Below are 22,300 nucleotides of genomic sequence, written 5' to 3' on the forward strand. Positions count from 1 at the left end.
CCTCAAAAAGCGGTGAGTTCATGCAGCAAGCCTAGATGATCTTTTGGTAAGGCAATTTACTCATGAGAACGGTACGAAGGAGAATGCGGTGATGTGGATGCCTACCCAGAGGGGCACTACAATGCCTAACACATTATAAGTAGTGGTATAAATACCAGGATGAAGGTTTGCTACATGGCATAGTATTCTTACATCGCCATAGACAGTTGGGTTATCCCATCACCATCCAAAGGCTTCAGCATGCCACCAGACCTCTCGTCCTTCCCGTACATACCTGCCAATATCTTCCCGCAATACCCTCCCCATGCCTGGTGGTCCGCAAAACAGCACAGCTACCCGCTCATCAGACTCCCCAAGGAGATCATCCACAATTTTGGCCAAGTCAGGGCGTCCAGTTCCCGCGGATGGCCATACAACTGCCCTAGGCGCCTGTAATTCCTCTAACTCGACGCTGTCATCCGGGGAAGGCTTTTGCCTGCGCATCTGATAGGACTGAGTCAAGTAGAGCTTGACGTTGTCCTCTTGCGTCAAGGCCTGCCCATCCGCCAACCCCACCGCCCACGCAGCTTCTTCCAGCGTCTTCATAGACCAAACAAATGTAATCTTATCTTGTCCCTTGCCTTCCGCTTCGACTTGCTCCTTCAGTTCACGGTACACCGGCAAAGCAAAAGTCGCGCCCACCCCACCTGCCACAATAAGAATTCGATCATACTTCATTGCTAGCTTTGAGAAACGGGAGATACTCCCAAATGGTCCGTAGAGCTGAAGAAGACTCGGCTTCTCTGCCGAATCTGCCAGAGCATCCAAGGCTCGGGACGTAGGACCATCTTGCACCCGCGCAACGAGGGTGATCTCATTGTTCTCCGAGACATTTGCGACAGTAAATGGATTTCGGAGGAAAAGGTTCTGTACGAGCGAGGAATTTACCTTCATCGCTGTTTCTGGATGCAGGGATAAGTAGACGTGTTGGCCTGGCGCTGCTCGGAATCGTTGTATTCTTGATGCGGGAATAGGGATCTGCACGCTGATGAGGTTCGTTCGAGGGATTCGCGATATGGTCGCATACGCGGAGATGGCATCTAGACGGTTGAGTAGGGACAGAAGAGCGACGGCCAGTGTCTCAACGATGTACCAGCGTAGAGACTTTGCGTGTAAGACAAGAAAGATCAGGATAACGGGTGCAAGAATCGAGTGTGTGATGTAGAATAACCGATAGTTGCAACGACGGACGGCCTCGATGCTGGTGCTCATCATGGCGAAAAGGGACATGAATGATGCAATGCCAAGGATGATCTTGAGAGAGGCGAGATGCTCTTGCAGCGTTGCCGTCTGGATAAAGTAGTTTAGGTACAAAGTCGCATGGACAACGATCAGAAGGAATATCAGTCTGCCGGATATTCGGTGCCATGGTAGCAGTCTCTCATACGAAGTGTTGAAGAGCAGTGCTAAAGGGTTGTATCGAGATTTAATTGCAAGGACAAAATGAGTGGGTAGTTGCGCCACAGCTACTATGCCAAAACGTTTTGTCACATGAAGATAATCTATTAGTGTTAGATCATTCAGAGAACATGGGTAAAACTCGAGGAAATTCTAAACTCACCAGTTCCCGTCCGATGTATACACAAAGTTAGCAACCACAGCGCCCATGCTGTCCCAAAAATCCAATGCTGCCTTGCACCCCAGCCGGGAGCGACTTCATCTTCGAGCCACCACAGTATTGACCGGCATCGCTTCACAACATTCCCAGGACTCGAAGCCCTTGACTCTCCTGGACGAGTAACTGCACTATATCCGTGTCTGCGAGCAGAACGGAGATAGACCCAATGCCCTAACCGATACAGCCAGAAGGACAAAATCGGTATGAAGACGGACAGCTGAGAGTATAGTCCGTATCGATCGAGAGACTCTCGACGCTGCGACTTTTCCTCGGGGCTGAGTTTCACTATGTGATACGGCCAACCCATGACTGGGGAGTCTAACACGTCGTGGCGATGAGGAAAGATGAATTGATCATCCCTGTGGGGAATCGCCAAGTTATCAATCTGCAAGCCCCTGCACCAACGGAGAATGGTAAAGCCGGTTCAAAGCGCAGAGACAATTGGCTGAACTGCTGCGGGCAATCCAATTCCTGTACTTTGATTGGTCTGCTGGAATATGCAATCCAAGCCCACAAAAACGATAGATTATGATCTGATAAGCTCTTGTACCTAAGTATCAGACACAACTCGTGAAATAGAGACTTACCCTGGTATTGTTTTGGTGTGTTATAATCCGGGGACATTGAATAAGATATTGATTCTTACACCTCAAAATAATCTGATCCTCAATTGCAACATTCCTAGCTTTTATAACAAGAAAGTCTAGTACAACCAGAGCAGCTGAATAAAATCGAGTTATTATAATAAATCATGGGAATAGCAGCTACAGTACTTTAACAGACAAACATGAAATAGACATGTAAGGATATTGGACTCATAAACTATAAGCGCCACTTGATAGACTAAAAACCAGTTTAAACCTTACTTTATAGTGCAATCCACTGCTATATCAGGTCAGACATAGCCTCGCGTCATCCGAAGACCGGATAGTATCGTACCTGATTACCGCCATTGCCCAGCATCTTCAACTCCCTTTGCAACTCGGTTCGCCGCATCTTCAACGCCCGTCCCGACACTTCCCAACGCATCTCCAACAGGCTTTCCTGCGCTTCCGGTTGCACTTGTGATGGTGCCGCCAACTCCTCGAGCAGCTGCACCAGTCACTCCACCAACAGTGCGAGAGACCCCGCCGACAGTATTTCCCACAGTGGAGGTGACGAATTTCGCGGCGCCAGTGACGCCAGTGTCTTGGGAGGAGGAGAAGTTGTTATTTGGCATGATGATTTGCTTTGTGGTTGATCCGTTTGTAGTCTTGTAGTAGATTTGATAATAATAAGGTTGTAAGTGTTAGACAGAGAAGGTATGCCTTACTTCTAGTTGCTGTCATATCTTGATGCAGGACAAGTATATATTGAATCATACACAAATGACGTCATAACTTACATCGCACAATGGTAACAAAGATGGATGTGGCGGCATGTTCTATAGTGTTGGGGTATTTATATTAGTCTATATTTGCAATTGAGTACATGTGTGACTAACAAATCTAAGTGGATAGTGTATGATGAAAATTGCGTTTTGTGAAGAATCCAACACAGAGGCAGGTTGACAGTGGCTTAGAGTTTAGACTATGTATGCTGAGTTCCATACATAGCTTAAAAATAGGGCATACTATCATACATTCAGCATTACTGACGACTACTGTCCTATGAAGAACCCAAATATACAGTAAATAGGCAGACCAAGTCTTCCGTAGATACCCCGCACATCGTGTATCATCAAATTGCCCAAGACGGCGCATCCTCTATTTTTCCGCCAGTCACATCCTCCATCTCTAATCCACAAGCATTCAACCGACTATATATCATCGTAACCCTGCCATTCACACCGTGTCCTACAGAATCAACACTATCGCTGACCAAAATGTCTCTCGAATCTCACACCCAGCAGCTCACGCAATCGCTCGCCCAAGCCAACCTCACCCCCGGCTTACTCCCCTTCCTACCCCCAGACTTCAACCCTACCACCCAGCTGCACGTCTCCTTCAACGATAAGCCCGTATCCTTGGGGAATCTCTTTCGCGCGAGCGAATGCAAAACAGCTCCAAGCGTATCTTTTCCCAAAGAGGTAGGTCGTACTTTGCCAATAGCCCTATCTCCAGCCCCGCGCAGTCTAATTGGAATAACAGGAGAGCAATCAACCATCCTCGACAAGTTATACCCTCCTCCTAGTTGACCCTGACGCCCCCACACCCGACGACCCCAAATACGCCTTCTGGAGACACTGGGTTATCTCGGGGTTGAAGGCCGAGGAGGGCGACAGTGGGACCGCATTGACGGAATATCTGGGGCCTGGGCCGAAAGACGAGTGAGTAATTGTCTTTTTGTTAGTTATAATCAAAGTGGATGAGGCTAATGGTGCAGTTCGCGCCCACACCGGTATCTATTTCTGCTGTTTAGAGAGCCAGAGGGGTTCGCACTGAAGAAGGAGGACGTTGGGGGGGAGGAGTTTACGGCGAGGCGGTCGTTTAAAGTTGCAGAGTGGGTTGAGAGCCATGGGTTGGAGCTGGTCGGGGTGAACTGGATGTTGGGGGCTGGTGATGGGTGGACAGAGTGAGCTCAATTGCTTGTTTGCGTGGGATACTCGAGTGTGGTTGTCATGCATAGAGACGAGGCGAAAACCAAGTGTGGTAGACTGCATGGTAGATTTCATATATTAGAATGCAATTTTATGTCACTTCACTGGTATCACTTGACTAAAATCACTACTATCATTAAATGAAGCATCAGTGCTGTTGAGTGGTATTGTCAGTCTCGTCACCTTCCCCCAATCTAACTTCCTTTCTGGACGCTTTAGTAGGTCAGTCCCCAGCGAGGAGCATTGATGATGATGCCCATGAGACAGCCGGAAATGATTCCAGACACAGGGAGGGTGATAATCCAGCCAAAGTAGATCCATGCGATCATGCGCCAGTTGATGGTTCGCCAGGTGCCATTGCACAGGCCCACACCAACTGTGGCACCAGAGATACACTGCGTGGTGGAGACGGGGAGCTCTGCGGGCAGTTAGTACGATTATGATCAGTGAAGCATAAAGGATGTAGCATACTCAGCTTGGTAGCCATGATGACGGTAATGGCTGAGCCCAGCTCCATGGAGAAACCGCGGGATGGAGAGTGCAGAGTGATTCTGTTACCCAGGTTGCGCATGATGTTGTAGCCGTAGGTCCACAGACCGATCACGATGGCGGCACCTCCGAAAGCCCTAAGATTGATTAGAATGTGTCTATGAATGTCAAAATGGCTACTCACAGGATCCAGTACGGAACGGGACTCTTGGACTTGAGCTGGTTGGTTGACCAAACATAGTAGATGGTGGCATAAGGACCAACAGCGCTGGATAAATCGGTCAGCAGGCTTCAACACGCAAAGTCGCGAGGATACATACTTGGAGACATCGTTGGCACCGTGCGTGAAAGATGCAGTAGAAGCAGTCATGACCTGGAGGAAGGAGTACATGTATTCGGCCTTGTTGTCGTAATGGCGCGCATGGGCATGGACCATCTCCAAGTCCCCAGTGAGAATGTTCCTCTTCTTCTGCAGACTGACAACATCCTGCTCAATTCCGCGGAAGAAGAAGCGACGGAACTGCCAGAAGAGCACGGCGGGGCTGAAGGCGGCTCCGTCAGGACGAGGCCCGATGAGGGTAAACTGGGGCTCTTCGATCTCGACAGAAGCAGCAGCAGCCTGGCCTTCCTTGCCTTCCTTGTCCACGGCAGGCTCGCTCTCCTCGTCGGAAGGTCCGGCTCTCTCGATGTTAGCACGTTCGCGTTCCAGCTCCTCTAGGGTCTTGTGGCCCTTGTAATAATCCTGTACGGTCTTATAGCCCTCGGGAGGAGGGGGCACCTCGCCGCGACGCAGCACAAGAGGACCCATGAAGAGGTGGTACCACTTCAGCTGCCAATCCTCTTTGATCAACCTCCGGTAGAGCCACGGGAGGAAGAAGACGGCAACGAGTAGCGCGACGGCAGCACCAACGCCGATGATCACACCGGTGGTTTCCGAATCAGTGAGATTGATTCTGCTGGAACCACCCTTCCACACGATAAGCACTGTGCCAGTCAGTATCATCAAGCATCGTGCTAGGGCCGGGGGCCATACTGGTGAGCAAAGCGGAGGTGATGCCAAAGTAGATAGGGATGGAGATGAAAGCCTTCAAAACCGAGTTCTTACGCTCCATGACTCCGTACCTGGTGAGAAGGAAGATAATGGCACCAAAGGCACCGGACATAAGAGGCGCAATGATCCAGGCAAGGAAGACCTGGACGACACCCGAGTTGATGTCTCCTCCCCACCACTGAATGCCATCGGATCCCAGAGCAGCAATGCCCATACCGATCACACCGCCCATGATGGAGTGAGTGGTCGAGACCGGCATACCAAGGCGGGTAGCGACGGTGAGGTAGATGGAGGAAGCCGTGACAGCGCAGACCATACCCAGCATCAGCAGGGCAGGGTTCTCCTCGAAGGCCTTGACGTCGACGATCTTGGTTCGGATGGTATCTGCGACACGAGCACCTACACCAATACTATTGCAGAATAGTCAGTATCCTCCAAATGGAAATGCTATACCTGTACCGGAGCAAACATACCTTCCACTGAATTCCATGATAGAGGCCAGAACCATGGCCTGCCAGTACTGCAACGAGCGAGACGACACCGATGTCGCCCAGGAGTTGGCGACATCATTGGCACCGATGTTGTATGCATCGAGGAACGCAAAGATAGTGCCAAGGGCGAAGAGGTAATCGAACTGATGGAGGGCCATCTTCTGATGCCAGGTTGGATATCCTATATCGTGTCCTTACAACTTGCAGAGAAGATCGTTCCCCATGCTAGTATTGCAGCGTGCATAGTGCTTATATACTTAGCACACAGCTGCCATCGGCTTCGTAGAGGCAGGCCTTTCCAAGAAAAAAAGAAAAAGAAAAAGGAAAAAAACGTGCGAGAGGCGTACGAACCAGATCCAAAGCAGTCCACATCCCTTCGCTAGCTTTTCGAATTGGCCTACAGCTCGCAGAATCTGCCTCGTTATCTCGTGAGACATGACCCCAAAGTCAGTCGACAGCGTCTCGTCTGCTTCATGTTGACTCTTGGCGGCCGTCTGCCAAGACCTCCTTGTAGTCCTCAATCAGAAAGCTTATATGGCCAATCACAGATCCACCTGGTGGAACGTGGTCTGCGATCCCGCTTCCTCTGACTTCGGTCCAATATGTCCTGATAGTCTTGGCTTCTTGGCGCTTCCGGTGCTGGATGTTTATGACGATGCGGCCGGTCAACAGGCCACTTGGGGATGCAGCAGCCTGTTCGTATCTTACGTGGGTTGACTGGCCACATGCTGGAATGATACGACCATATGCATCTACATGATCTGCTACTTTTCTACAATGTCTTGGAAGTTGGACCTTGAAGGTTTACCAGCGCCACAAACCATTCAATTCATGAACTTCGTTAAATGAGACTAATCAGTCGGATTCCACGCATTCACCCCCCTCATGAGACCGAGAAACCGTGTTCACTGAGCTCCTCAGCGTTTTCACCTCCTTCTCAAGTCTCTGAATATATTCCACTGCCGTTTCAATCAGCTCAACCTGCAGTAGATTCGATCAAGTCAGCAACCACCCTTCACCCCCATACTCCCCAGCTTCAGTAGACAGTAACCCCTGCAGGAGTTCAAAGCACACTCACCCTGGTCCCAGACGACCTCCTGGGGCCGGAACCAACGCCACCAGCGTGTAGCACCCGAGCCATCTGCTCTAGCGCCGCCTTTAGCCGGTCTCGTTGGTTCTTCTGCGAGATAGCATGTCGTTTGCGTCGGGAATCAACCTGGCCTGATGCACCCTCGGGGAACGTGATTAACACACCCTCTGTACTCCGTAGATTATGGGTCAGTCTATCTATCCTCTTAGGAGCCGCCAAGACGAAAAGAGTCGGGACTGTCCGACCCTTTGGACTCGAACTACTAACCTCCCTTTGGACGGAGTTCGATGAACCGAGGTGGAGGCCTTGCGGCAGTGCTCGAATAAGTGGATGGGGGGCTCGGCGACATGGTGTGCTGGTAGTCGAATGCCTGAATTCGGTGGTGTCTCGTGCTGTTTCCTCTTGGATTCCGGGTGGTATATATATTTGGTCAAAGGTTTGCTAGAGAAGTAATAACTCCGTTTGATAAGAACTGTCGTGTAGATTAATACCGTAGATGTAGTCTTGGCCTGGTAAGACATGCCTCCCTGGGTATTGCCGATGTAGGACTTAGACAGGACATTAGCCTCTTCATTGAGATTTCTAACACTACCTGCCTTGAGATTATGATCTTCCCATCAGTCTACCCTGACCGATGCCGTAGACAGGCTATACGGACATAGATGGGTTTCTTGGAGCCCAGGATCTATAGCCACCAGGCTCTCCCAGTCATGTATTCTTCATTCTTGATGACTATGGGAATCCCTATGCTGATTCTAATGTTGCACTTGCGGTGGTGGAAGGCTCCGGTTGAGGCTGAGCTACAGTCAGTCTGAGCACACGCTTCGACTCCCAGAAAAGTTGTCATCTACTACGATGTATGACGCACACTTTCTCTCGGTAAATCTGCCATATCTGTCTAGTTTATTTACGACAATCAATGGCCATACATCGTAGGGAACATCAACATACAACCAGGACGGCTTCTACGCCTGAACCAACCGCTCCAGCCTCCGTAGCAAACCTTCCGGTTCAGCAACCCCCTCCGTCGCGATCTGGTCTGCACGCTCCTGTGTATCCGCCACAGCATAGATTCGAAGTTCATCCGCATTTCCCGAAGGACGGAAATGAGCGACATCACCATTTTCGAAAATGACGCGAACCCCATCCGTGTAATCGATCCGAGAGATTGACGAAAACCCATGCCGGGCAGAGAAAATCCCTTCCAGCTCCTGACGAATCCGACGGGACTGCTCTTCCGCGGTCTGCGCTCCGCCCTCACGCACTGAAAAGCGGTCGATGATTTTCAGGCTTGTGGCACGAGGAAAGTTCCGGATCAACGCAGCACGGCTGAATCGTTTGGGCAGAGTGCTGAAAAGCGCAGGCAGGGTCATCAGCCGGCTTTGCGCGGCAAACAGCGCACAGAGGAGAGGGAGGACGGCATCGCGCGTCGGGAGCGCAGGGAGCACCTGGCCGTTGCGCTCGATGTCGGAGCCTGTCAGAAAGCCGCCATTGGCTTCCCATCCGCAGACGCGCTGGCGGCGCTTTTCCACGGCGCTCTGCATCCCCGCGATCACGTACGGACTGCCGATCTTGGTTTTTGGCTCCAGAGCGCCGGCCAGAGCGCCGCGATCGATGGCGTCGTTGGTGCTGATTGGGACCACGACCGAGTCGGCTTGGAGGAACTCCGCGACGATCATGCCTAGCAGGTCGCCGCCGAAGAAGCGGAGTTTGTCTCCCTCCGGGGCGAGGAGGAGTGGACGATCGCTGTCTCCGTCTGTCGAGACGACCGCGTTGAATGACTGGCCTGTGCTATCGTACAGCTTCTGGACGGTGCTGAGTTGCGCCTCGTCGATTGCTTCGGTGTCTATCGGGACAAAGGTCTCGCTGCGACCGGCGGAAGTGGCTTCCGCACCAAGCTTCTCCAGAATCTCAACCACAACGTCGCGACCGACGGCCGAATGCTGGTACACGAGGATCTTCATGCCCTTTAGCGATTCGCCTCGGAAGAAGTCAAGGTAGCGCTGGATATAGGCAGCTCTACCCTCGGGCGCAACTGGAGGAAGGTTGGATGGGGAACCACGAAGCATGCCTTGTTCATTGAACAAAGAATCGGCAAAGGGCTGAGAGAGAAGCTCCTCGCGCACAACCTCGACCACATTGTTGATGGGTTGTTCGTCTTTCTTGAGGAGCTCTCCTTTGGAGGTATTGAGCTTGTAGCCGTTGCGATCGAACGGGATATGGCTCCCCGTTACCATGATACTTCCCTTGGCCTTTTGAAGAGCAAAAAAGGTGAGTGCAGGCGTAGGAATAGCCCCAAGATTGATAGGGTTCATGCCTCCATCTTTCAAGGCTTGCACGACCGCTTGACAAAGTCCACCGCGGTTGTTCTCTACATAGCCAGTGGAGCTGGGTCGGAGGTCGTATGCGAAATAGAAGTCGTCGCCTTTGCGAATTCCTCCCTCTGAGAACTGCAATGACTGTAAATAGCGAATCTCTGCCCGGACATTTGTGTAGATCTCGAGCTGCGTCAGGTCAACCACTTTACCCCTCCGACCACTCGTGCCAAATTTGAGGGGCTGCGGTTTATATGCCAGGTGGAAGCGCAGGGCGTCGGATGGGGAAGTAGACGACATCTTAGATGGAGACAGCGCTTGAGGAGACTGTTACTGGGATCTGATGGATAATCTACGGCGACTTTGATCAAGTTAAATTGAAAAACAAAAGGTACAATGGTCGGTGAACAGACCATTAGAACAATTCATGCCAAGCTGTCAACTCAGCTTAGTGATAATGCCTGAGGCAGCGATCAACAAAGTGTGTTGCCCCAGGCATCACTATACTCCCCATAGTACCAACGCAAGATACTGGTCACAATTAATCCGACCTCTGCGGATGTATATCGTCGTTTACGGCCTTGAATGAGGGGTAATCGAGATGGACGCTTAAATACTAAATACTGAGGACGAGATAAATTGACAAATAAATAAAATAAAAAGGGGATCTATTTCAGCTGGTGACAATTGCTGCTATGCTAATAACTAAACACCCAGGAATCATGCGAACAGGAGTATCGAACAGTAATATATACAGCGGTAAGGTATGGAAAACAGGGGTTCAGATCACAACGTCTAGGAAGAGTCAGTTTGCTCTGGCGATGCCGGCGCCACCCCGTTTTCCACTGTAGAGAAATTGGAAGAAGATAGATCAATTATTCAAACGCTCCCTCACAGCTTCTGGCCCTTGTTGTAGCGCTCGAAGGACGACACAGGGGGCGCCGAGTTGGGATTGGGGTGGTGCTTCTTCAGAGCCATTTTAACGTTGTACTCGAGGTCGAGCTCAGCCTTGGGGTCGTCGGTCTTGGGTTTGAAATCAACGACAAGGTCATCCTTGACGGCGAAGACCGAGTCGATGTTGAGGTGTGGGTCGTCACTGGGGTAGATCTGGTTGATGATGGTGGCGTAGTCGGGGTGGGTGATCATGAGGTGAATGTGGGCGGGCCGCATGGGAGAGCGATCCATGAGATTGAGAAGCACACCGGCCGGGCCGTCGGTGGGCAGAGAGTAAGGGGTAGGGTGGTAGCAGTACCAGTAGAACTCGCCCTTCTCGTTCGATCGGAACTTGCCGCGGAGGTTGTTCTCACTCTGGTTGGGGTCTTGGAAGTCGTACTGGCCGTTGGCGGAGGCCTGCCAGATGTCAAGGACCGCGCCGGCGATGGGCTTGCCGGTCTCCATGTCTGTCAAGACACCGTGCATGAAGGTGACCTTGCCGTTGGGGTTGGGGTCCTGGATGATGCTGTCGCCGAGATTGCGGAAGGGAGCGTTGGGAGACCAGAAGGGGCCAAGAATGACATTGGGCGTGGGAGTCAGGCCCTCGTCAGTGACGATCTTGTTGGCGATCTCATCGACAAGACTGATTGAGTTGTTAGCATTGTTTAATGAAATCTGGGGTTTTCTTGTTTTGCATCGCTGACTTACGATTCAAGGCCGATAACATCGCAAATGCGGTGGCACTCGTTGCGCACAGGAGTGCTGATCTTGCCGATAGAGTTGATGAACTCGACACCGAGCATCCACTCGGCGGGAGTAAGCTCGACCTCACGAGCAAAGTCATGGATGTGCTTGATCAGAGATCCCAAGACGACGCGAGCGCGCTCGGGAGTCTTGGGTCCCATAGAGTTGATCACATAGGGAGTAAAGTTGGGGTCGAATTGGCGCTTGGGCGACATTGTGTATTGGTGTGGATGAAGATGAGTCGAAATGGCACGGCTGGAAGAGTTGCGAGGGAGAAGTAAATTGTCTACGGAGGATGATTGACAAAGAAATGAGAGAGAGACATCACTGCTCTTATAATCATTTCACTATGTGTGGTGATCTGGATACCGAGTGAGGTCAGATGGCGACGGCAAATACGGTCGGCTCCTAGCTCATGGGTATATGAGGGGCCCCGCCTTGTGTCGGGATCAGATAAATAGCAAGCACGGTTGCTACATGCCGAGAAGTTCACAAACAAATCTCGATTGCATGATTCCACGATTCCGGCAACTGTCAAAACAAGAACCGACCAGCGGCTGCCCGCAGATCTTAAGGATTGATCATCCGGGTCAACTGGGACGTTTTGGCAGATAATGTATTTTCCCGTTTCCTCCACTGGCCGGAGAAGGCAGGCAGAGACAACGGCTCCCCGCGCTGGCGACCAGTTATGGAAGGGCAACCGACGCGGGGGATTCGATGGCTGTAAACCAGCTGGGAACGGGATCGGATATTCAGAGTAGCCGCGGTATGCTGCCGGAATAGATCTTACCCGCTGGCAAAAAAATCAAGAGCAAGGACTCCACGTGACCCGATCTGGACATCTGTTCTTCTAATTCCTACGTTTCTATTGGTTCATCGCAGTAATCTCATGTGACCCTTCTTTTCTCCCTCAGGCCATCAAAAAATAATGCCTCTTTGCACTTATCCTTATCACAGGACTCTGGAGCACTCTAGAAAGGTTGCGTTGATGTGTGGATAGATAATAGCATGTTGATGGAGTATTTTTGGTCGGCTGTCAACTGGCATGTGAAAAAGATTGCTCCGTACGTCCAAGCCTCTTTTCTCTCATGATGCTCAACCATAGTACTCTTATTGGCGCTAGATTCAATCTTAAGGCCCTGCTCCTTATTCTTCTTATCCAAGACTCAAATAAATGCCAAGGCCATCCTTCAGTTTAGCCAGCACAGAATCGAGAGGCGCATTCACTACTACTTGGTTCATGATGTGTTACACAATCTCTTTCTTCTGGGCAGGTGTGCTGATGTGATAGATAAGGTACGATAGACCATCACAGGATTCAACCGACATGGCCACCATCAGGTCAAACGGGTACATATTACCACCCTAACTACTGACCACGCTGATTTCATCAATTGGCAAAGTAGATCTTTGGATGTGTTGGTTGATCATAATTCACTCTGCCTACTTCATTGTTATTATCTGAACAAAAAAGATCATGGATTTTATGGACTTTCCAGTCTCATCTAGGTGTGGACGTAAGCACGCTCCACTACCTTTCGATGAGTACCAGGTAAGCCAGCATCCCCCTTCATTGTCTCTCATCTTCCCTACACCTACGCATTCCCTATCGTGGCGGATGATTATATTGGTATTTGAAGCCATTCGAGGGTCTCACCTGGCTATTCGGAACTCTGGCATGCGACTAATGTACCTTGGGTAGCATGCGCAGATGACCAGTCATGTATCTTTTTGCGCCTACAAACAAATACATTGTTATTTTGGCTGGCCTCCATCCCAAAGGAGGCTGCTGCGACTGCAGCATGCCATCACCCGCAAACCACCTTGTTCGGGGTATGCTCTCATCCAAAAATCAAGGACCTGATGCAAATGTCTTTGTAGTAATTTTGGCTGCTAGAATAGTAAATCCCGTCCTCTCTTCCACTCTCCGTAAACTCTTTGCTAATGCACTATTTATACATGTAGGTGCAATCAGTGACTGTTTGATTGGATTCAGCTGGTCTTCCCTAATCTCTCTGTGTATGAATTTAGGGCTGAAGTTTTCTAATTCAGGATCGGCCCCACATCATTTGTGGGCGAGCATAGACCTAGGGAAAGCGCAGTAAGCTTTTAAGAAGTATGGGGCAAGGTGATTTCATTTTTTTGGTCATATTATTACCGCAGGCAGCTGAAGCACAAACCATTCCAGTTGTTTCTCACCAGGCATGGCAAATGTCAGGCAATTGTAATGAACTAAAGTTAGACTGAGCACAAAAACTCCCAATTGTAATGATGTGGCTCCATTGAACCTATATGTCATTTGTCTGTCGCAGCTGGCGCTGCTTGGTTACTGGCGGCTGGTCAACCCATCTAGGCTCCAAGAGTCATCGATAGAGAATATATGGCAACTTGTTTGACAGAAGCGACTTATGCTGACAAACCGTCAATAGGAGATCAATTTTATCCTACTTTGCCCACGTTTCTATTATTGATGACTTGTCTCTAATAATAGATCTTGCAGCTCACTCCTAGACCCTATTCAAAATAGACAACCAGGAAACTATCACAGATACAATAGTTTATGCAATGACAGTTATCTTGAACCATACTTCTCAGTGCCCTGCTGCAAACGGATAAGAACCACTTACTAAAGTCAATCCAAGACCCAACGAAACCCTGGAACACCAACCCCATGATATCAGTGACTACGCTAGATTTGCAAACACAATGGAATTCAACTCGAGTGGGAGGCAATATGAGAATAAGAAGTATGCGCTAAACTTCTGTTCCAGAACAGTGGCGACTGCATGGCAAGAAGATCTTGACCTAGGCTGTCTAGGCCAATCTACTAGACCTCCGGTTGAACGTCCTTAGTAGACATTGCGCTGCGCCATCTTGATCTCCTGATACGCAATGGATGAAGACGGTAAGGCTCATTGATTATGACCATGCATTACCTCATAAGATATATTCCCTGCAACCTAGAGCGCTATAAAAGAGTTGGAGGTTTCGTCTTATCCTTCAGCACAATCCCTAATTTCTGCTTGGAAAAAGGTTGACAGACAGATCCAAATCAGAATGAAGCTCTCTTCCAACATTGCACTTGCGGTTGCCTTTCTTACCTCCTCTCTCTCGGCTACCGCCTCCGCTGAGGCTCCCCTTGTGACCGTTCAACTTGCCAATGACCAGTCCGGCGCCAATGCTAATGTAGCTGTTCGAGCGGATGGTGTGAAACATACCGTTGAATCACTCTGGGGCAAAACAGCAGTTGCACGCAATGGCATTGTTTACGCATCAAGCACCCAGCTCACAGAATTCCAGCAGAATACTGCCTGCAGAATTTCCCAACCAGGTATAGATGTGACACTAGATGCAAGGCATACGTGGTCGTGGTTGGACGGTGGTAGGGTGGTGGATTTGAACGGAGCTTCCTTGGTCTGTAAAGATGCATGATCATATTCCAGTTGAATTAGTCTTTTTACAGACTAATGGGTGGAACTTCTGTCATATTCAGTTGCCTATTTCTCATGCTGGTGACTACGACAAAAAGCAGGATTTAGGTGATGTAACTGAAGTTACTATATGCACTTATTTCCAATCTATCTATAATAGTGACCCGGGAAGCTCTTAAATCTATATTTATTCACAGATTTCTTATGCACCAATAGCGATCATTATTGGAGGTTTTTGTCTTCTCGACGCATCCTATAAGGAACACTATCTTCGCATATTAAACAGACATAAAAAGGCCTCAGACACTTAACAAATTGTCGAACCTCAGACCAGCCGAAGAGATACTCAGAAGCAGATACACCAGACCTTTTGTATTATGCTTTCAGAGACAAATGCTATAGCCGCCACAATAGATAACTATGCCTCTCTGATCTCTAACAGCCACTGACTACTTATTATCATGGCACTGAAACTCGGTAAAGGCCTTATTCTACAAGGTGCAGTTACTGTAACGCTGAAGAAGACTATACATGCTAGCTGTATATTGGGCGTTGTGAATTGACAAATCAAACTCAAACCCATCGAACAAAATGACAAGCAACATAGGTTGTCCTTAGGTAACAAAAGCCTGACTGGACTGAATTCCTCCAAAAACATTGTGGTTGCTCAAGCCGGCTGGGCTGAACTCAACCCATTTTCTTTCGGAAATATAGGTCAATGGTGCCTCTTTCGTGGGCATGTACCTTTGAAATGGCCTTCTTCTTCACCTACGTGGGCTCATGGTTAGCTTCCTTCGCAAATTCCACAATCAACTTACAATAGAAGCAGAAAACTTCATTGCGGCATTGGGACACTCTATGACCACTGTCTTGACCTGGAGAATTCGATGTCAGCGCCAGACGCAAATGTCTTAAGCTTTTGGTTACGAACATTTACCGCAAGGTTCGCCACATTCCCATTCCCAATGTCCAGGCCACCCGCAATTGCGGCACCTGCCTTCCGCTTGCCGGCGATATATACCCTTCTCGAACTCTTTAGAAACCTGCCGAGACTTATGCCTGTATGCCCTCGTCTTGTGGATTTGATAGGCCTTCCCGGGTTTATTAACTCGGTATTGGTTGAACTGCGATAAGGGCAACGTCTTCTTCAAATCCTGAAAATGTTTCGAAATGGCAGTGCTGATCATTTCGGTCATTTTTGACATGTCAATGTGATGGTCTTCCATTCTCACGCCGCGTGACCGATGCCTGGGAGTTCATCATTTAGCTGAGTTCCCTCGATGTCACACGGAAAAGAACAAGAAGAAAAGAAAGCAATGAGGAATAAAAGTAGAGAACTCACAGGAACTGCAGAGTGTTTTCAAACCGAACAATAATACTGGTGAGGGAGTCAAATTCAGACTGCAGTTTACGCAATTTCCGGCTATTCATCAAGGCTGCAAGAAAAGAATTACCCGGACGATTCTTGTGACGCCGAAATGTCTCTTTGATTTGTCTCATCTCATCGTATAGACCCGTACATTTTTTCTCGAGTGAGATGTAAAGGTCTTTGTGCAATTCAGGGATATCTTCATCAAAAGACACTCCTTTAAGCCCATCCAATAGCTTTTTCAATGAAAAGACCAGCTTCTCCATATCGCTCTCATTCTGTAGCAACTGCTTCATATCTCTGATACTCCTTTTCCCTTTTCTTATAAGATCCAAAACTGGGAGCAGTAGGCTCAGGGTTCCAAAAACGTACTCCATGATTTGAATTGTACCGAAGAACAATAAAATGACGCCAGATAGATGAAACTTTCTCTTCAGAACCGATGTAATAGAGAGGTCCGCTTATATCAGGTGTCTAGCAAGGGAGAAATTCAAACGACAGGAAAGAGAAGAGTGAACTGTAGACTACGAGTCTCTTATGGCGACTCGGCGGCTCATTCAGACTGGCATAGCCCCCTTTCCATCGCGGGGCTCTGTCGGTTTGGACAAAAAAAAATGCATCCTCGGTACAAGGAGGGAACAAATCATCTCAGGACACAATTTAATCAGCTTATGCAATAGTCCGAAAGAAGAAAAGGGCCGCGCATGAGGCTGTCCGCGCCTGACCCCTAGAACATTCTGGTAACTATCATATTGTGCTGCCTGGACGGCTAATGAAGCCTGGTAGTAGTTACAATATACCTTACAGGTAGCAGAATATGGCCTCGATAAGGGGCTACCCTGGTCTGTCCAGTCACAACGGGCATAACAGTGGCCGATGGCAGTTGAAACCGCCTATAAAACCCATGCCTGGAGTGCAAATATCCATATCAAACTATTACGGAGCATCCACGTTGGCATAGATGCATCCTCCAGCGTAGCCAGCTAACACATTTGATGAAAGAAAGTAGAGGGGAGATGCCACATCTCCTTAAAAGGATACTTCTACCCTTCATCCCCTGGAGATTGTTATTGAAGTTCTTAGAACAGTGTTACACATACTAGAGTTAAAATATTGGTTTCTCAAAGGTGCATAAAAGAGCAAACGACACGTTGATTCATATTCACATCTGCTAATGTCTATACAATAATAGTTCATGGTCTATTTTGCTGAGAGTACTCCGTATGGTCAGCCTAATCCCAACCAACCCCGCACTAAGTTGGCTTCTTGAGCATTTGTATACATACCGCAAGTAGTTGTTGTCCGCTTGTTTCTTTGGAAAGTCATTGTTACTGTGTCCAATCCCTTCCGATAAACTGGGAAAACATATGAAGGCAGAGTTTGTGGAAGCTTGGAGCAATCAAGAAGCATCCTGTTGAGGCTGGTCCTGCTTGCATACTTCGACCGTGGTTCAGGGGGACAGAATCTGTTTGCTTATGATCTGACTGCCATCCAGGCGTGCGTTATATCAGAGATTAAGAAGTGACTGGTCATTCACAAAGGCATATAACCTGGTTAGCTCTTCTGCGTACTGTGGACTGACGTTTTATTCCGCAGTCATAATGCAGTCATTTCTATCAAGCCTGTCCACTAACATTCCTGGACGCCAGAGATTATGTCTAGACGCCTTTTAGTTGAGTGGTTTTCCGGTTGACAGAGTCATGGAATAGCCCAATCGACAACCACGTGAATGATCCAGGCGATACGCCTTGGAGTATGCCTGGTATTGCGGCGCAGCGCCTGCCGCAGTTGTTACATCCCAAACGACTATAACAAGACGTTTATAAATAAGCATCCATTTGTCAAATTTCTCCATATCTGTCCTCCATCTTCGATCTCCTGTGCCCATACTTACCTTTTCAGCACTCTCCATTCTATCCACATTCATCCAATACACCCTTACATTTCCATTGATCAACCATGACCAGGTCTCACATGTCGCTAGACGAGAGAGCTGACGTCGTCGAGGATATTATTCATTACGACTTCACCAATCGCTCAATCCTCTACGAAGCTCTCCGTAGCGCCGGCGCGCTTGCCCTGACCGGACGAGCACATCGCTCCGACGGCAACAAGGACCTGGCGCAAGTCGGGGATGCGGTCCTGCAGCTGATCCTTGTGATGGATGGCTACGAAGCCAAAGGCAGTCGAGGTTAACTATCCCCCACAAATGTTCCTGGGATGGACTACTAATCGAATCACAGGCTACATCAACCAGATCGTCTCGTCAACGGCCAGCAACCCCAATCTCGCACAAGTGGGCTTTAAAGCTGGACTGGAGAGCGTCATTCTCATCAATCCGTCTCAGGCCAGCGTGTCCCCGGGAGTGATGGCTCAAACAGTTGAGGCGATCCTCGGTGCTGTCTATCTCGATAGCCAGATGGACGTCCAGGCCGTCCGAGCCGTCATGGCGAGCCTGAGCCTGGGATGGCCAATGTGAATTTATCTCTGCGCGTGAACAAAGGGAACACGAGTTTACGTGACTCGATATCTGTTACCTACCGCAAGAGCGCCCCTGGGCCTCCTCGCGTGGGGTCTGCGTCGAATTCCACGATGGCGTGGACGGCTTTCCAGGACCAGATAAAATGCTTGCTCCGTAGGGGCGGCGTCCCTGTTGGCTGTCCATGCACGTTGTAATCCGTTGCTCGCCCTGTGCGAGGGGGCCTTTGGGTGCCCTTACGGCCCTGGAATGTCTGAGAGCCATGAAGGCATACTCGCTGTGGGGGGTTTGCAGTTTTGTGGAAAGATGTGAGATGGTGCTGTGTGCAAAAAAAGAAGGCTGGTGGGATGTAGAGTGATCAGGTATTGATTGTGCAAGGAGTTGATAGATACAAGGATTTTTTTGCTTAATGAAGACAATGGCTAACAGACATAGGCACATTATTTGTGCATAAGACGCATGTGGTAGCGCTTATATAACTGATTGGCGTTAAGGCATCTTACATGATTATGTCAAAGCCTACAATAGCATCCTAAATAATGTCGTAATAATGGGGTTCAAAAAGTGTTTCTGTGTGATGCACTAAAAAGCCCCTTCTATATTAGGCAGTGATAATATAATGTAAAAGGAGTAATATAGCACAGGAAAGCTCTGCCCTTGACTAGGAGCTGCAACAATGAGAGAAATCAAAAGCAACGCTCAAATCAAAAAACTGTGTTAGTAGACCGCAAGACCCAGCTCACGTTGTCATCTACTGGGTGTAGACACAGCTGTTAGGGTTGGTAACATCCTCAACACGAGCAGCGATACCGACGCAGTCCGTGTTGCCGGCGGGGTTGGCAACACCAGCATCGGCCCAGATGCTCCAGGCACCGTCGATGCTGTTGGGGCAGGCGATCAGGTCCTTGCCTTGGAACTGGAGGTGGTTCTGGCTGTCAATGGCCCAGCCCTGGCGCTCAGAGTTCCTGGGGGGTGGCTGAGCGCCGGTGGTGTAGCCGATCTTCCCCTGGCCTGTAGTTCCTGTCAGTTTCTGGCTTCTCCTTTCCATGTTTGAGGGTGTGTGCATGTGACTTACCCATGCCGGAGCGGTCGACGAAGATTTCCTGGGGAGTAGCAGAGGCGGCATAGAGGTACAGGGAGCCATCCTGGATGTAGAAGGTGGCGCTCTTCTCGTCGGGGCGGTCGCAGCTGGCGTTCTGGGAGTTGAGGCCAGCGAAGATGCTGCTCTTCGCAGCGCTAAAGGGCTGGTACTGGACGGCACTGCCAGAGTGGATGGCGACAATGCCAAAGTACTTGTTGGTAGGGGCCTGGCAGGCGGCTGCGGAGGCAGTGGCAGCGGCTGAAGCGGCGAGGACGAAGCTCTTGATCTGCATTTTGTGTGATCTGTAGGGTTGGTTTAGAACAAGGTTTTTGGGTTTGGAACGGGATTCGAGTTCGAGTGATTGATTTGTTGTTGATGATGATTGTCAAAGGGACAAGGCTAGCATTGAGCCTTTATACCCCCAAGGAGATCCTCGACATCCGAAGGTTCCCCTACACATCCTGAAAACCAGAATACGAGCCAGTGACTGTGCTAACATCGCCAAGCAATTGTCTAAGACATGCAGCCTGTTCTACGCTGGATATGTGGTCATACCTTCTGTGCTTAATTAGCCAATGGCTATATTTGGCTCTTCAGATGACTTCAATAGCGGGTCCACTCCCTGAAATATGGGGAAGTTTTCCTTAGTTCTTCTGATGCTGTGTGATAACATTGAGGTTATTCATACTTTGTTATATTGTTATTCCATCCTGATATAGTATCTCGCATTCTAGAATAAAACGCGCCGAATATGACTTCTGCACCTTTAAACCACTTTGACTCCCTTTTACGAGCAAGGTACGTACGTAGTGGCATGATCGACGTTGATAGTAGTGGCAATACTTGCGGACCCTGCCATTTCAGTAACTCCACCTGTTTCTCCCTGGTCCCCACAGTGAGAGACTCAGACCCAATCCGAGATTACAGAATTGATTACCCTTAAGACATCGGCCTTGAGTATGGGGCGGGATCACCGGGATATGCCCTAAGTGGCTAATGCCCACTCCTTGCCCCAGCGCCAGTGCAATTAGTTGACTAGAAGTTTCATCCTCCCCAGAAATCGATCACTACTGTACGGAGTAGAAACTTTGAAATGACAGACTTAATACTACTCCGAGTAAACATGACTGCCTGGACTTCAGGCTACACCGCCACTCCGTAAATAGGGGTCAGTGGAAGTCCCAACGCTGGACCGACTACCGAGGCCACCCCAGAAACAGAGTTATTCTCCTGATTCTAATCATGCACTAAATACACTACGCGCTGATCACCAGCCATAGTGTACATTCAGCCCTTCAACCTCATCTTAAGGTCAGTCGAGGAAACGGAAAGAATAATTAAAAAGGGAGTCAGGTGTCTCATCTAATTATTTACATAATGGTTATGTCAATTTAACATTCTCCCCATCGTTACTGCAGTATGCCGTCTTAGCTTCTAGCACACGTCACAACCTCGTGCATAGCATTTGCTGGAAGAAGGAAAGTGCTAGACAACATCTGAAGAGATGGTAGTCATTGGCCATAATGACTTTCGGAGAGCTAGCGATTTCGGGCGATAAATGCATCCAATCTTCCAACTCAGGTTCAAATTCATTTACACTAACCGTGACTATCTACCTTAATAGCTGCAAATCTGCACCAAGAAAACTGCTCTTGTCTCAGGAGATGTCTTAAAGACAGTGCTTATGATGTAACTGCAGAAATGTACTAATAATTGTGGTTTTACCGGAAGGCTAAGTTGCACGTGGTGATAATCCCCACCTGCTATTCCGTAGTCATGCTCACTTGCAAATCTATAGACCCCCGGCAGACCATCCGAGACCCCGATGTTGGTGAATACCTTGGAGGTCTTTAATTTCAAGTCGCTGGATCGATTGCTGTGGACTTTGTCCGCCGTCGTTGCTGTCCTTTGGTGATTCAATTGAGACGCATATGCACCTTTCTCCGCGGGACTTTCTTCCCGCTACCCGTTGAAGCCAGGGGATGGTTTGTCCGTACGGAGCACATCCATTGACTACTGCGATCATCATTCCTCCCTTTTCCCTCTCAGACAGCGCATCAAAGTCTTCTCACTGTTTTCATGCCTAGATCCATTGTGTAAGGCTTCCTACCACGAATGTTCCATCTCGATCACTCTGGCCAGCTGTTCTCGACAGATTCCTATGTCTAATCAAACAGAGATTCAAGGAGTGAATAAACGTGTATTATAGTAAGACATTATTGCTACATGATTGAGGTGTTGTGTCTACACGATTTCGCTCTCCAACGATTTGAGATGGCTCGTTATGCATATGAAGTTCGCGCGTCCCGAGGCCACAGCGTCCTGGTTAACTGTCGTGGGCAGCCATCAGCGAGTCTTCAGATGCCACAAGGAAGAGATGCATGCCTTTGGTTTCCTAACGACTTTCATTTGTACTAAATCAATGTTACTGCCAGATGAAGGTGCATAGGTCCTTGCCAGCTGCATCTAGGATATAAGACTACACCATCTCCACCGTTCTTTGATTGCAACCCGTCGTGATATACCAGTGGCCAAACTACAAATTGTGCCTTTGAAGGACCTTTGTCGGGGGGTAAAAACTATGATGGATGC

At 49.0% G+C, this 22,300-nt stretch overlaps 9 protein-coding genes across 9 annotated transcripts; 3 read left to right on the forward strand and 6 right to left on the reverse strand.

The window, feature by feature from the left end:
* Positions 1–64: 64 nt before the first annotated feature.
* AFUA_3G02980 (putative metalloreductase Fre8) lies at positions 65–2,003 on the reverse strand. The gene is made up of 2 exons (XM_743527.2): positions 1,601–2,003; positions 65–1,541 (listed from the first exon to the last, which is right to left on the reverse strand). Exons 1-2 carry the CDS (start codon positions 1,962–1,964, stop codon positions 220–222), a joined length of 1,686 nt encoding a protein of 561 aa, XP_748620.1. The 5' UTR covers positions 1,965–2,003; the 3' UTR covers positions 65–219.
* Positions 2,004–2,278: 275 nt separating this feature from the next.
* On the reverse strand, positions 2,279–3,048 carry AFUA_3G02990 (uncharacterized protein). The gene is made up of 2 exons (XM_077804302.1): positions 2,597–3,048; positions 2,279–2,542 (listed from the first exon to the last, which is right to left on the reverse strand). Exon 1 carries the CDS (start codon positions 2,874–2,876, stop codon positions 2,601–2,603), a length of 276 nt encoding a protein of 91 aa, XP_077660458.1. The 5' UTR covers positions 2,877–3,048; the 3' UTR covers positions 2,279–2,542; positions 2,597–2,600.
* A 357-nt stretch (positions 3,049–3,405) lies between these two features.
* On the forward strand, positions 3,406–4,302 carry AFUA_3G03000 (YbhB/YbcL family Raf kinase inhibitor-like protein). The gene is made up of 3 exons (XM_077804303.1): positions 3,406–3,725; positions 3,787–3,965; positions 4,022–4,302. The coding sequence occupies exons 1-3, from the start codon at positions 3,522–3,524 to the stop codon at positions 4,212–4,214; spliced, it is 576 nt and encodes a 191-aa protein (XP_077660459.1). The 5' UTR covers positions 3,406–3,521; the 3' UTR covers positions 4,215–4,302.
* Positions 4,303–4,362: 60 nt separating this feature from the next.
* AFUA_3G03010 (inorganic phosphate transporter) lies at positions 4,363–6,478 on the reverse strand. The gene is made up of 6 exons (XM_743530.2): positions 6,249–6,478; positions 5,758–6,185; positions 5,045–5,708; positions 4,909–4,992; positions 4,707–4,861; positions 4,363–4,653 (listed from the first exon to the last, which is right to left on the reverse strand). The coding sequence occupies exons 1-6, from the start codon at positions 6,422–6,424 to the stop codon at positions 4,451–4,453; spliced, it is 1,710 nt and encodes a 569-aa protein (XP_748623.1). The 5' UTR covers positions 6,425–6,478; the 3' UTR covers positions 4,363–4,450.
* A 1,843-nt stretch (positions 6,479–8,321) lies between these two features.
* On the reverse strand, positions 8,322–9,971 carry AFUA_3G03020 (phosphomannomutase; the record flags this gene model as incomplete). Its single annotated transcript, XM_743531.1, has 3 exons — positions 8,322–8,567; positions 8,622–9,373; positions 9,419–9,971. The coding sequence occupies 3 exons, from the start codon at positions 9,969–9,971 to the stop codon at positions 8,322–8,324; spliced, it is 1,551 nt and encodes a 516-aa protein (XP_748624.1).
* Positions 9,972–10,331: 360 nt separating this feature from the next.
* Positions 10,332–12,023, reverse strand: AFUA_3G03030 (putative catechol dioxygenase). The gene is made up of 2 exons (XM_743532.2): positions 11,313–12,023; positions 10,332–11,247 (listed from the first exon to the last, which is right to left on the reverse strand). Exons 1-2 carry the CDS (start codon positions 11,561–11,563, stop codon positions 10,563–10,565), a joined length of 936 nt encoding a protein of 311 aa, XP_748625.1. The 5' UTR covers positions 11,564–12,023; the 3' UTR covers positions 10,332–10,562.
* Positions 12,024–14,298: 2,275 nt separating this feature from the next.
* On the forward strand, positions 14,299–15,028 carry AFUA_3G03040 (uncharacterized protein). The gene has a single exon (XM_743533.2). The coding sequence runs from the start codon at positions 14,406–14,408 to the stop codon at positions 14,778–14,780; it is 375 nt and encodes a 124-aa protein (XP_748626.1). The 5' UTR covers positions 14,299–14,405; the 3' UTR covers positions 14,781–15,028.
* Positions 15,029–18,029: 3,001 nt separating this feature from the next.
* AFUA_3G03050 (ribonuclease III domain-containing protein) lies at positions 18,030–19,022 on the forward strand. The gene is made up of 2 exons (XM_743534.2): positions 18,030–18,339; positions 18,392–19,022. Exons 1-2 carry the CDS (start codon positions 18,108–18,110, stop codon positions 18,625–18,627), a joined length of 468 nt encoding a protein of 155 aa, XP_748627.2. The 5' UTR covers positions 18,030–18,107; the 3' UTR covers positions 18,628–19,022.
* A 147-nt stretch (positions 19,023–19,169) lies between these two features.
* On the reverse strand, positions 19,170–20,485 carry aspf34 (cell wall protein PhiA). The gene is made up of 2 exons (XM_743535.2): positions 19,703–20,485; positions 19,170–19,638 (listed from the first exon to the last, which is right to left on the reverse strand). Exons 1-2 carry the CDS (start codon positions 19,998–20,000, stop codon positions 19,379–19,381), a joined length of 558 nt encoding a protein of 185 aa, XP_748628.1. The 5' UTR covers positions 20,001–20,485; the 3' UTR covers positions 19,170–19,378.
* Between the last annotated feature and the right edge of the window lie 1,815 nt (positions 20,486–22,300).

The sequence above is a fragment of the Aspergillus fumigatus genome, chromosome 3 (assembly GCF_000002655.1).
Source record: "Aspergillus fumigatus Af293 chromosome 3, whole genome shotgun sequence".
Lineage (NCBI taxonomy): Eukaryota > Fungi > Ascomycota > Eurotiomycetes > Eurotiales > Aspergillaceae > Aspergillus > Aspergillus fumigatus.